The sequence below is a fragment of the Felis catus genome, chromosome A3 (genome assembly GCF_018350175.1).
Source record: "Felis catus isolate Fca126 chromosome A3, F.catus_Fca126_mat1.0, whole genome shotgun sequence".
Taxonomy (NCBI): domain Eukaryota; kingdom Metazoa; phylum Chordata; class Mammalia; order Carnivora; family Felidae; genus Felis; species Felis catus.
The window spans coordinates 23,803,303-23,815,583 of record NC_058370.1 but is presented as its reverse complement, the minus strand read 5'-3'; the positions used below and the strand labels follow the sequence as shown (position 1 = coordinate 23,815,583).

Here is a 12,281-nt window from a genome sequence, read left to right as displayed (position 1 = left end):
GGTGTACCACAACATGTGCACAGAGCCCTTCAGCAAAAAACAGAAGACTTACTGGTTCCAGGTATTTAAGAAGTCTCCAATCATTACCTGACCACTAAGCTAACTGAGCTGAGACCATACAACAAAGAATATAGACTTTACAGGGTTAATTCAGAAATATCACTAAACAGAAAAACAATAACAAACTCTGGGAAAGGACAGGCCTGACTTCCAGAGTTGCCACATATTATTTAAAATGTCCAGTTTTCAAACAAAAAACAAAAACAAAAAAAAAGTATGAAACATGTAAAGAAACATAAAAGCATGGTCCATACACAGAAGGGGGAAAAAAAATCTACAGAAACTGTCCCTGAAGAAGCTCACATGTTAGATAAACTAGACAAAGACTGTGAAGCTATTTAAAGTTTATTTATTTTGAGTGGAAGCACAAGCAGGAGAGGGACAGAGAATCCCAAGCAGGCTCCACGCTGTCAATGCACAGCTCAACGCAGGGCACAATCCCATGAACCATGAGATCATGACCAGAGTCAAAATCAGGAGTCAGACACTTAACCTACTGAGCCACCCAGGCACCCCTACATATGTTTATAATCTAAAGGAAACCATTCTAAAGAACTACAGCAAAGTATAAGAATGCTATCTCACAAAATAGAGAATATCAACAGAGAAATTATTAAAAAAAAAAAAACAAAACAAATTCTTGTGTTGAAAAGAACAATAAATAAAATGAACATTTCCCTAAAGGGGTTAAACCGCAGATTTGAGCAGAAGAGAAAATCAGTGACCATAAAAATAGATCAACCAAGATTATCCAAACTAAGGAACAGAAAGAAAAAAGAATGAAAAAATTTTAACAGAGCTTCAGAGACCTACGAGATACCATCAAATGTACCAACATATGTATAAGGGGAGTCTCAGAAGGACAAGAGGAAATAAAGGGAAACAAAAAATATTTGAAGAAATACTGGCAGAAAATATACCAAATTTGATGAAAAACATCAATCTATAAATCCAAGAAACTCAACTAACTCCAATAGCATAAATGCAGAGAAATCTATAAATAGATATATGTTGGGTGCCTCAGTGGCTCAGTCGGTTAAGCATCCAACTTCAGCTCAGGTCATGATCTCACAGTTCGGTTCGTGAGTTGAAGCCCCACATCAGGCCCTCTGCTATCAGCCCAGAGACTGCTTCAGATCCTCTGTCTCCCTCTCTCTGCCCCTCCCCAGCTCATGTGGTACACACACAAGTGCTCGCTCGCTCTCTCTCTCTCTCTCTCTCTCTCTCAAAAATAAGATGAAACAGGCACGTCAGTGGCTCAGTTGGTTAAACGTCCAACTCTTGGTTTCAGCTCAGGTCATAATCTCACAGTTCATGAATTCAAGCCCTGCATCTGCTGTCAGCACAGAGCCTGCTTGAGATTCTGTCTCTCCCACTCTCTCTCTGCCCCTCCCTGCCTCTCCCTCTCTTGCTCTCAAAATAAATAAACTTAAAAAAAATTTTTTTAATAAATAATATATAATAATAAAATAAATAAAGTGTTAAAAAAAAGACATCATAATCAAGCTGTTGAAAAACAAAAACACAGAATCTTGAAAGCAGCAAGAGAAGCTATTCAACATGTACAAGAGATCTTTGATAACATGAATAGCTGATTTCTCCTCAGAAACCATGGAAGACAGAAGGCAATGAGATGAAAAATTAGGACTTTCTAGATAAACAAAAACTGAGAAAACCAACAGCAGACCTGCTCTACAGCAAACACTAAAAGGAGAACTTCAGGCTGAAATGAGACCTCTGACAGTACAGTAACTCAAATCCACATGAAGAAATAAAGTGCACAGATAAAAGTAACTACTTGGATAAATTAAAAAAATACAGCATAAGTATATTTTTTGTTTTTAATTATTTTTATTTTTTAAATTTGTTTTAATGTTTTATTTATGAGAGAGAGGTAGAGTGTGAGAGGAGGAGGGGCAGAGAGGGAGGGAGACACAGAATCCGAAGCAGGCTCCAGGCTCTGAGCTGTCAGCACAGAGCCCGACACAGGGCTCAAACCCACAAACAGTGAGATCATGACCTGAGATGAAGTCAGAGCTCAACCAGTTGAGCCACCCAGGCATTCCTCTATTTTTATTTTTAACTTAAAAGGCAACAGCATAAAGCAAAAATTGTAAATCTATGCTGATGGGCACACAATGTTTAAATATATAATTTGAATGACATTAATGGCACAAGGGAGCCAGGAAGGAATGGAGCTAAATGGAATCACAGGGGTTTTTTTTTTTAATGTTTATTTATTTATTTTTGAAAGAGCGTGCGCGCGCACATGTGTGTGTGTGCGTGTGTGCGTGAGCGCAAGCATGGAGGCAAGAGGAAGGAGGGAGGGGCAGAGATAATCCCAATCAGGCTCCATCTGTGCTGTCAGTGCAGAGCCCAACGTGGGGCTTGAACCACAAGATCATGACCTGAGCTGAAGTTAGACACTTAACCAACTGAGCCACCCAGGACCCCCAAAGTTTTTATATATTACTGAAATTAAGTTGATATTAATTCAAACTGGATTGTTATAAATCAAGATGTTAATTGTTATCACCACAGCAAACACAAGGAAAATAATAAAAAATACAATAAAACCTTATATCATATACAAAAATTAATTCAAAATTGATCAAAGATCTAAACATAAGACCTAAAACTATGACACTCCTAGAAGGAAACATAAGGGAAAAGCTTCATGACATCAGATTTGGCGATGATTTCTTGGCTATGACACCAAAGCCCAGACAACAAAAGAAAAAATAGTTAAGTTGGACTTCATCAAAATTAAAAACTTTTGTGCATCAAAGACTACTATCACAAAGTAAAAAGATAACCCATGGAATGGGACAGAGTATTTGCAAATCATAGATGTGATAAGGCACTGATTCCAGAATATAAAAAAAAAAATTCCTACAGCTCAACAACAAACAACTCAATTAAAAAATGGGCAAAGGACTCAAATAGACATTTGTCCAAAGATATACAAACGGCCAACTTGCATATAAAATATGCTCAACATCATTAATCATTAGAGAAATGCAAATCAAAACTACAATGAGATATCACCTCACACCTATTAAGATGGCCACTATGAAGGAAAAAAAAGAAAGAAAGAAAATAATAAGCATTAACAAAGATGTACAGAAACTGGAGCCCTTATGCTTTCCTGGTGGGAATGTAAACTGGTGCAACCACTGTGGAAAATAAAATGGCAAATGCTCAAAAAATTAAATACAGAATTACCATATGATCCATATGATCTACTTCTGAATATATATCCAAACGAAGTAAAAACAGGGACTTGAAAAGATATAAATAGTGGCAGCACTATGTCATAATAGCCAAAAGATGGAAGCAACCCAAGTGTCTATCCTCAAAAGAATGGGTAAACAGGGGCGCCTGGGTGGCGCAGTCGGTTGGGCGTCCGACTTCAGCCAGGTCACGATCTCGCGGTCCGTGAGTTCGAGCCCCGCGTCGGGCTCTGGGCTGATGGCTCAGAGCCTGGAGCCTGTTTCCAATTCTGTGTCTCCCTCTCTCTCTGCCCCTCCCCCGTTCATGCTCTGTCTCTCTCTGTCCCAAAAATAAATAAATGTTGAAAAAAAAAAAATTTAAAAGAATGGGTAAACAAAATGTGGTTTATACATACAATGGAATATTATTCAGCCTTAAAAAGGAAGGAAACTCTGACACATGCTACAACATGGAAGAACCTTGAAGACATGCTGAGTGAAATACACCAGTCACAAAAGGACAAATACCCTATGATTCTACTTATATGAGTACCTACAGTAGTCAAAATCATAAAGACAGAAAGAATGATAGCTGCTTGGGACTAAGTAGAGGGGGCCATAATGATTTATCATTTAATAGGCAGAATTTCAATTTTGCAAGATAAAAAGTTTTGTGAAAGACAGTGTGATGGCAGCATAACAATGTGAATACATTTAATACCATTCTGAACTGTATAGTTAAAAACTATTAAAATGGTACATTTTATATTATCTATATTTTACTACAATTTTTTTTTAAAAAGCACAAGAGTGGGGCACCTGGGTGGCTCAGTCAGTTGAGCGACTGCTTCGGCTCAGGTCATGATCTCACGGTTTGTGAGTTCAAGCCCTGCATCAGGCCCTGTGCTGACAGCTCAGAGCCTGGAGCCTGCTTCAGATTGTGTCTCCCTCTCTCTCTGCCTCTCCCCCACTCGCACTTCGTCTCTGTCTCTCAAAACTGAAAAAACATTAAAAAAAATTTTTTTAATAATAAATAAATAAATAGCTAGCACAAGAGTGGCTTTCTGTGGTTTCTAATACTGTCAAAATGAAGCAAAAATGACCACCAATGCCCAGGACAGCTCATAAACCATAAACAAGTCCCACTGTACTACTCAAAAATCCAGTTCCTCTGCTGGAGCTACTTAGCAATAGCAATGTTTTAGCTTCCTCTTCCTTCTTAAACCCATTATTGGAGAAGGGAAAAAAGAGTAAAAAATAAGGGGAAACTAATGAGAATGTTTCAGGAATGTTACTTCTCTGTGGTTCAAATTTCTTATCTTAAAATGGGGGAAATAATAGTGCCTACCTTGTCAAAGGGCTAGTGTAAGGATTAAGTAAGTTCACATATATACAGTATACAAGAGTGCTTACCACATGGTAAGTGCCCTATAAATGTTAGCTATCCGTATTACTCCCCAGGAAAACTCAACACCTTATTTCAACTACAACCTATATCTCTGCTTGCTTAGTCTCTCCTGAACACCAACTCACCAGCTGCTTAAAAAAAAAACAAAAAAAACTTAGGGCACCTGGATGGCTCAGTCAGTTAAGCCTCCAACTCTTGATCTGAGTTCAGGTCTTGACCTCAGGGTGGTTACTTCAAGCACCACGCTGGGTGTGAAGCCTACTTAAAAACAAACAATAAAACACCACCATCTCCAACTGGATATTCTCAGTGAAGGACACTGCTATATTAACTCAGTCATCCAAGGCAGACCTAGGACTCTCTGTTAGACACCCTTCTCCCTCACCCTCAATATCTAACCTTCCACCAAACCCTGTAGACTCTTGTTTCCTCAATACTTGTTGAAATCATCCCCTCCTCTATAACCACACTTTCCCTACCTCCTCTTAGTACAGGCCTTCTACTTCTTCCAGGATTATGTGAGTAGTTCTGGCTGGACTTTGGGACCCGAACCTCAACCCACTCTGACTGATCCTTCCACAACCGCTACAGGGATATATTAAAGCAAAAATCTCCTAGTGGATATAAGTGTTTATATATATATATATATATATATATATTTTTTTTTTTTTTTTTTTTTTTTTACTTTTTTTACACTTTCAAAATGAAATTTGTAAATTTCAATTTAAAAATGATAAAAGAAACTAGGGGCAACTGGGTGGCTCAGTTGGTTAAGTGTCCAACTTTGCCTCAGGTCATGATCTCATGGTTCATGAGTTTGAGCCCTGTGTTGGGCTCTGTGCTGAAAGCTCAGACCCTAGAGCCCATTTCAGATTCTGTGTCTCCCTCTCTCTCTGCACTTCCCCCCTCACACTCTGCCTCTCTCTCGAAAATAAATAAATATTTTTAAATTTTTTTTAATAAAAAAAAAGAAAGAAAGAAACTAAAGTGTTCCCCTCATCAGTGGTGGTTGCAGGAGAGAAGAGGAGAAAAGGACTGCAAAAGAGTACAAAGAAATTTTGGAGACTGACAGATATGTTCATTATTTTTATTGTGGTGATAGCTTTTCAAGTATATACCTATGTTAACAGTTATCAGGGGTTAAGCGTCCAACTTCGGTTCAGGTCATGATCTGAGTTTGAGCCCTGCATTTGGCTCCATGCTGACAGTTCAGAGCCTGGAGCCTGCTTCGGATTCAGTGTCTCCCTCTCTCTCTGCCCCTCCCCTGCTTGCACTCTGTCTCTCTCTCTCTCTCTCTCTCTCTCAAAAATAAAATAAAACATTAAAAAAAAATGTTTAAACAGTTATCAAATTATATAATTAAATAAGTGCAACACTGTACATCAATTATTCTTTAACTTTAAAAATTTAAATGAAAAAAGAGTAAATATCAAAAAAACCCTTTAAAAATAAACTCTTTTGCATTACAAACAGAAGCTTTGACATAGATGCCATCTACAGCATGATAGATGACACCAAGTAATATGTATACATCGCCATCAAGGACTACCTGTCTGTATCCAGCACAAGTACCAAAAGGTCAGGGAGTGCATAACCTTGTCCTAGAACACAGTCTCCAGGGCCAGGCGCAAACCGGCAACCACAGGAAACCAGCCTAGACACTGAGCTGCTATCAGCTCACGTTAGGTTGCACACTATTCAAAGCTCCTCAGTGTGCATTTGTAGTTTACCCATGATGCAACTCCTCAACCCATTTGAAGGACTCAGGGTCTCAGCCTATAGAAGTACCCCAGTGGTTTATACTATAGGCAGGAGAGAAACTTTAAAATGAAGATTGGGTTGGTTTCAACTTGAAAATTATTTGAAAAATAAAATCCAAAAATGAATATTATTTGAAAAAAAAAAAAACTTTAAAAATAAATCTTCCCTTGCTTAAAACATTTCAAAGGGTCCCCTGTGCCTCAGGATAAACCTCTAATCCTAACCATGAGACACAAGGCCTTGAATCCTGCCATTTCACCATAAGTACCCAAGTCAAGCCAAACAGAGTCACATACAGTTCTTGGTTATCTGGCATTAGTAGCATATGCTCTCTTTCCCCTTCTCTAATGCTCTCGTTTAGTTCAGGCATCACTCCCTGATGGATGCTTACCCTCAAGCTGGTTTAGTATGTCTCTACTCTGCTCCTAAAGCACCTGGTACAAACTTCTATCACAGCATTTCAAGTATTGTATTAGGAGTTCTCTTTTCTGTCTCTCCTGTTAGACTATAAACTTCAGGCAGAGGTCTATGATTTTCATCCTCAGTTCCTTGGATAGTTCCCAGAATGCAGTACTCTCAAAACAGGTGCTGAACTAAAAGGAAGAGAAGAAAAGCACTTAAATGTCACCTGTATCAACTGATTTTCAGATCAATCCTATCAAACTTACTGTTAAGGAAATCTGAGGCTCAGAGAAGTTAGGGGACTGGCTCCAGGTAACACGTAATAAGTAACAGAGCCACACTTTCAACCAAGGCTCTTCAGACTCCTAGAAGGTAGATTCCCTATATTTGTGAATTCCTCAGCACCTAACCCAAATGCCTCTTCAGAATAGGTAATCAATAAATATCTGCTGCTTTCATGTTTACTGTCACTTTCAACTAGTATTAGGGGAGATTCCATTGCTTTGTCACACAGCACATTATATAATAAGAAACTTTTAAAGATTCATAGTATAAAGTAAAAGTGACTTTTCCTTATCTAAACTTGCTTTTTATCTAAAAGGATGAGCAGAAAGGAATAGCAAAAAAAATATGACAAATAGAGGGCAGTTAGGTGGTGTCTATGGATGCTACCACCTAAGAAGAAATAAACCTGCAACAGTCCACACACTCAGGGGCAAGAATATTTAATATATCAGGCAGGCCTTAACTTCCAAGATAAATCAAGGTGTTCCTTTCAGGTATATAGCCCAATAAACTTTTCATCTTTTTCCTGACATATCCATCTAAAAAGTGTAATAATTTAGGACATCCTACTTGCCATTTCTCCCGCAGTTCTCAGATCTGAATCAATTTCTGCCCTGGCATCAACAATTACTTCACTAAGTGAATCTTTCTGTAGGTTATATGAGCTATTCTTCAAACAATTACTGAGCAGGAACAGAGAGTACCGCACTTTGCTAGGCTGACAAGAAATACAAGACATAAAATTGCAGTTCTTATAAACCATATATAAAAAGATTAGAAACATAAGTGTAAATAACTCACACGATAGCCAGAGGCAGGAATGGGCAGTGTCTGCTACGAAAAACAATGTCCTTGACCCAATTTCTGAAAGACTAGCTAAAATGATAAACCCTCCCATCACTCAATGATTAGCAACTAGGTTCTGTATCATCCTAACCTTTTCCTGCTGCCACTTTCTTTCTCCTTGAATTCCCAGATGTCAGAGTATGCTAGAAGGACAGGGGCTGAATCACAAGGGCCGTAGTTTCTCACAAGAGTGCTAAGAAGTCAAGTAATTCCTTCCTCACTTCGTTAATTCCTTCAACATTTATTGAACACCTACGGTGTGCCATACACTGTGCTGGGCAGAGTATGAGCTCGGTTTGCGTGCAGCTTTCAATCTCATGACCTGAAACAGTATTCCACTTAACTGTACAGTTAAGAATCGTTTTACTGATTGGTCTCGGAAACAAACCCAGAGAATCTCGGAAACCGAAGGAACTGCAGATTAACGTCCTCATTTTTCCCGTCGGGACACTGAGACCCGAAAGTGATTTGCCCAAGGTCACACTGGCAATCAGTGACAGAACAGAAACAGGAACCCAGGCCTCCCGAAAACTCCAATCAGTGCCCCCACGTGCTGCCTCTCCCTGAGGGAGAGCGGTCGCAAGAGGTAAGGGAGGAAAAGCAAACTTCGCCAGATTTGGGTCCGATGTCACTCTCTCCCTCCTCCAAAAACGGGGAAGCCACCACCAAACCGAGGGTAGGGGAAAGTGGGCAGCTGCCTCAGTTTCCCCGCAGAAAGGCGACCGCGCAGCCTCGCTGCCACCCAAGCTCCCCTCCTGCACTCTCCTCCAGCTTCTCCCGCCCTGCCCTTTCCGACTCCAACCCTGGGGGCGACCGCAGAAAAGTACTCCCTCACTCACAAGGACTCGCACCAGCAACGCCATGTTCCTCTGCAACCACTTCCGGGTAAAGAGTGGCCTTCCGGAGTCCCCGCTGCCCCCTCCCCTTGTCTAAGTTGTCCTTTCGCCGGCGGTACCTGGCAACGGCAGCGCAGGCGCACAGAGGCGCCTGCGCTCAAGAGCGCGCACTTTCCCCGACCTGGCGCGCGCCTCCTGTTCTCCCCCGTCTTACCCCTGTGACACGTCGCAGAGACTCACGTCTTCCCCGCTGCACCTGTCCTCCTTGACCAATAGCCTTGCGCTTTTCATAGCTCTCTCCTTAACCACTTACTTCTCCCTCACCCAGCCTCACTCCTCAGCGCCCCGTTGTCAGAATTCTTCTTTCCCAGACTCTTCCCCCACGGGAATACCTCCCCTTTTCACTGGGGGGGTGAAAAAAAACCAGGACTTTGGGGGATCCCAATATTGAAGAGCTCCCAAAAAACGAGTATGAGAAGTTGTTGTAGAGGAACACAGGAAAGTGTTCAGCTGAGTCCTGAAAGTCAAGAGGGCAGTCACGTGCTGACCCGAGGCCTGAAGAGGAAGGAACTTTGGGGGTTTCTGGCCGGTTGGTTGCTTAATGTGAACATCTTTGAGTTTTGATAGGAAATAATTGTGAAGGTGAAGGCACAGAAGAAGGAATCAAGGATACAAGGAGTTTCTTGAGGAGGTGGGAGAGAATCACCTTGGCTGGTGGACCTCTTCCACTGTATCCCAAGAGCAGTAGATGCTCCTGGGGTTGACTGGGAGCAGAGGGGCAGGATGTTAAAAGAATTCCTCTCCATTCAGTCAACAAAGACCCAGTGAATGTTCACTATGTGCTGGTCACAAGACAGATGTGTATAATGGCTTTGTGGAGCTCTAGACTGGTGAAGGGGGCACACAAAATCTAGTAAACCAAGGAAAAAATAAAATAATTAAAAATCGTGGGAAGTGCTTTGAAGGAAACAAAGAGCTAAACTTGAGAATAATATGGGAAACTACACTTTAGATAACATGGCCAGGTAAGGCCTCTCTGAGGAGGTGACATGTAAGTTGAGACCCAAAGGATGAGAAGGAGCTAGCCATGGGGACACCTGGGTGGCGCAGTCGGTTAAGCGTCCGACTTCAGCCAGGTCACGATCTCGCGGTCCGTGAGTTCGAGCCCCGCGTCAGGCTCTGGGCTGATGGCTCAGAGCCTGGAGCCTGTTTCCGATTCTGTGTTTCCCTCTCTCTCTGCCCCTCCCCCATTCATGCTCTGTCTCTCTCTGTCCCAAAAATAAATAAGCGTTGAAAGAAGGAGCTAGCCATGGGAAGTGACTTTGAACATGCTATTTTATCAGCAAATGTTGGGGGATGAGAGAGGGAAGAAAGATTCCAGGACAAGAGTCCCAAGATAGGAAAGAATAAGGGTTTATTTCAAGAAGCGAAAGAATTGGGTATTTACCAGAAAGAAAAACACTAATGCAAAAAGATATATGCACCCCTATGTTTATTGCAACATTATTTACAATAGTCGAGATATGGAAGCAACCTAAGTGTCCATCCACAGATGAATAAAGAAGATGTAGGGTATATACAATGAAATGTTACTCAGCCATAAAAAAGACTGAGATCTTACCATCTTCAACAACATGAATAAAGCTAGGGGGTATTATGTTAAGTGAAATAGTATGACAGAGAAAAACAAATACCATAGGGTTTCACTTGTATGTGGAATCTAAAAACAAAACAAGTACGAAAGCAGAAACAGGTCATAAATACAGAAAACTGGTAGCTGCCAGTGGGGCGGGGGGGATGGGTAAAATAGGTGAAGGGAATTAAGAGGTTAAAAAAATCCCAGTTATGGGCCCAGTTGAGTGTCTGACTTCGGCTCAGAACACGTACAAGCCCAGCATCAGGCTCACTGCTGTCGGGCTTGCTGCTATCAGCATAGAGCCCACTTCGAATCCTCTGTCCTCCTTTCTCTCTGCTCCTCCCTTGCTCATTCTCTCTCTCTCTCTCTCTCTCTCTCTCTCTCTCTTCCAAAAATAAACATTTAAACAAATTCCAGATATGAAATAAGTCACAGAGATGAAAAGTACAACATATTAATCAATAATATTGTGGGGCGCCTGGTGGCTCAGTCAGTTAAAGCACCCAACTCTTGAATTTGGCTCAGGTCATGATCTCACGATTAGTGAGTTCAAGCCCCACATCAGGCTCTGTACTGACAGCATGGAACCTGCTTGGGATTCTCTCTCTGCTTCACGCACTCTCTCTCTCTCTCAAAATAAATAAACTTAAAAAAAAACAATATTGTAACATTGTATAGTGACAGATGGTGACTGCACTTACCATGGTAAGCATCGAGTAACGTGTAGAGTTGTGAAATCACTATGTTGTACACTTGAAACTAATATAACAGCATATGTCAACTATACTTCAATTTTTAAAAACAGGGGTGTCTTGGTGGCTCAGTCCTGAGTGTCTGACTGTTGATTTTGGCTCAGGTCATGATCTCACGGTGAGTTTGAGCTCCACGTCAGGCTCTGCACTGACAGTCAGAGCCTGCTTGGGATTCTCTATCCCTCTCCCTTTGCCCCTCTCCCCTGCTCATGCATGTGCTCTCTCTCTCTCTCTCTCTCTCTCTCTCTCTCTCTCTGTCTCTCTCACTCTCTCTCTAATAAAAAATATTAAAAAAATTTTTAAAAGAATCCAAAGAAGGGGCACCTGGGTGGTTCTGGCTCATTCAGTTGAGCGTTCCACTCTTGATTTAAGCTCAGGTCATGATCCCAGGGTCATGGGATTGAGCCCCATGTTGGGCTCCAAACCAGGTATGGAACCTGCTTAAGATTCTCTCCCTCCATCTCTCTGCCCCTCCCCTGCTCTCTCTCTCTCTCTCTCTCAAAATAAATAAACATTTAAAAAAAGAATCCAAAGAAAACCAGTGTGGCATTAAAATTAATCTGAATTAATTTAAAGAGATAAGATAGGCAGAGACTAAATTGTGCAAGGACTTCTAGATGAAGTCTGTATTTTATTCTAAGTATAGTTGGAACCATTGGAGGATAATAAGCAGGGGAGGGCTAACTGGCTCACATTTAAGAAGCTGACATTGACTACTATATAGAGATGGATCAGAGAGGGGTAAATGTGAAAAGAGAAGATCTATTAGCAGACTAATAGTCTCCAAATACTAATAATTTTTATTTTGTAAATAAATTTAGTTTTGTTTTTATATAAAATGGAAGATTTCCCTCATCAATCTCCCATATGAAGGATTTTATAAGCCAAAATAAAGATGCTTCCTGCATTCAAATCAGTAGCTTATGTGTAGCATTACAATGGTGTAATGCTTCTACACATACATTAGGACAAGTGGCATCATCTATTAAAAGGAGATAAGAGAGGGGCACCTGAGTGGCTCAGTGGGTTGAGTGTCTGACTCTTGATTTTGGCTCAGGTCATGATCTCACCATTTGTGAGATC

The 12,281-nt window shown here is 41.0% G+C and overlaps 1 protein-coding gene across 5 annotated transcripts in view; it reads right to left on the bottom strand.

Moving 5' to 3' along the window:
- Positions 1–9,116, bottom strand: part of UQCC1 (ubiquinol-cytochrome c reductase complex assembly factor 1) — a 101,915-nt gene extending 92,799 nt beyond the window's left edge. For 4 of the 5 annotated variants that reach the window (XM_045053706.1, XM_045053707.1, XM_045053709.1 and 1 more), the window contains exon 1: positions 9,051–9,116. In XM_045053706.1, coding sequence (XP_044909641.1) covers positions 9,051–9,101 — 51 coding nt within the window. In that variant the 5' untranslated portion in view covers positions 9,102–9,116. Of the gene's footprint in view, positions 1–8,813; positions 8,966–9,050 lie in introns of those variants that run through there. The other variant, XM_006929820.4, reaches the window with a different exon arrangement.
- Positions 9,117–12,281: the final 3,165 nt, after the last annotated feature.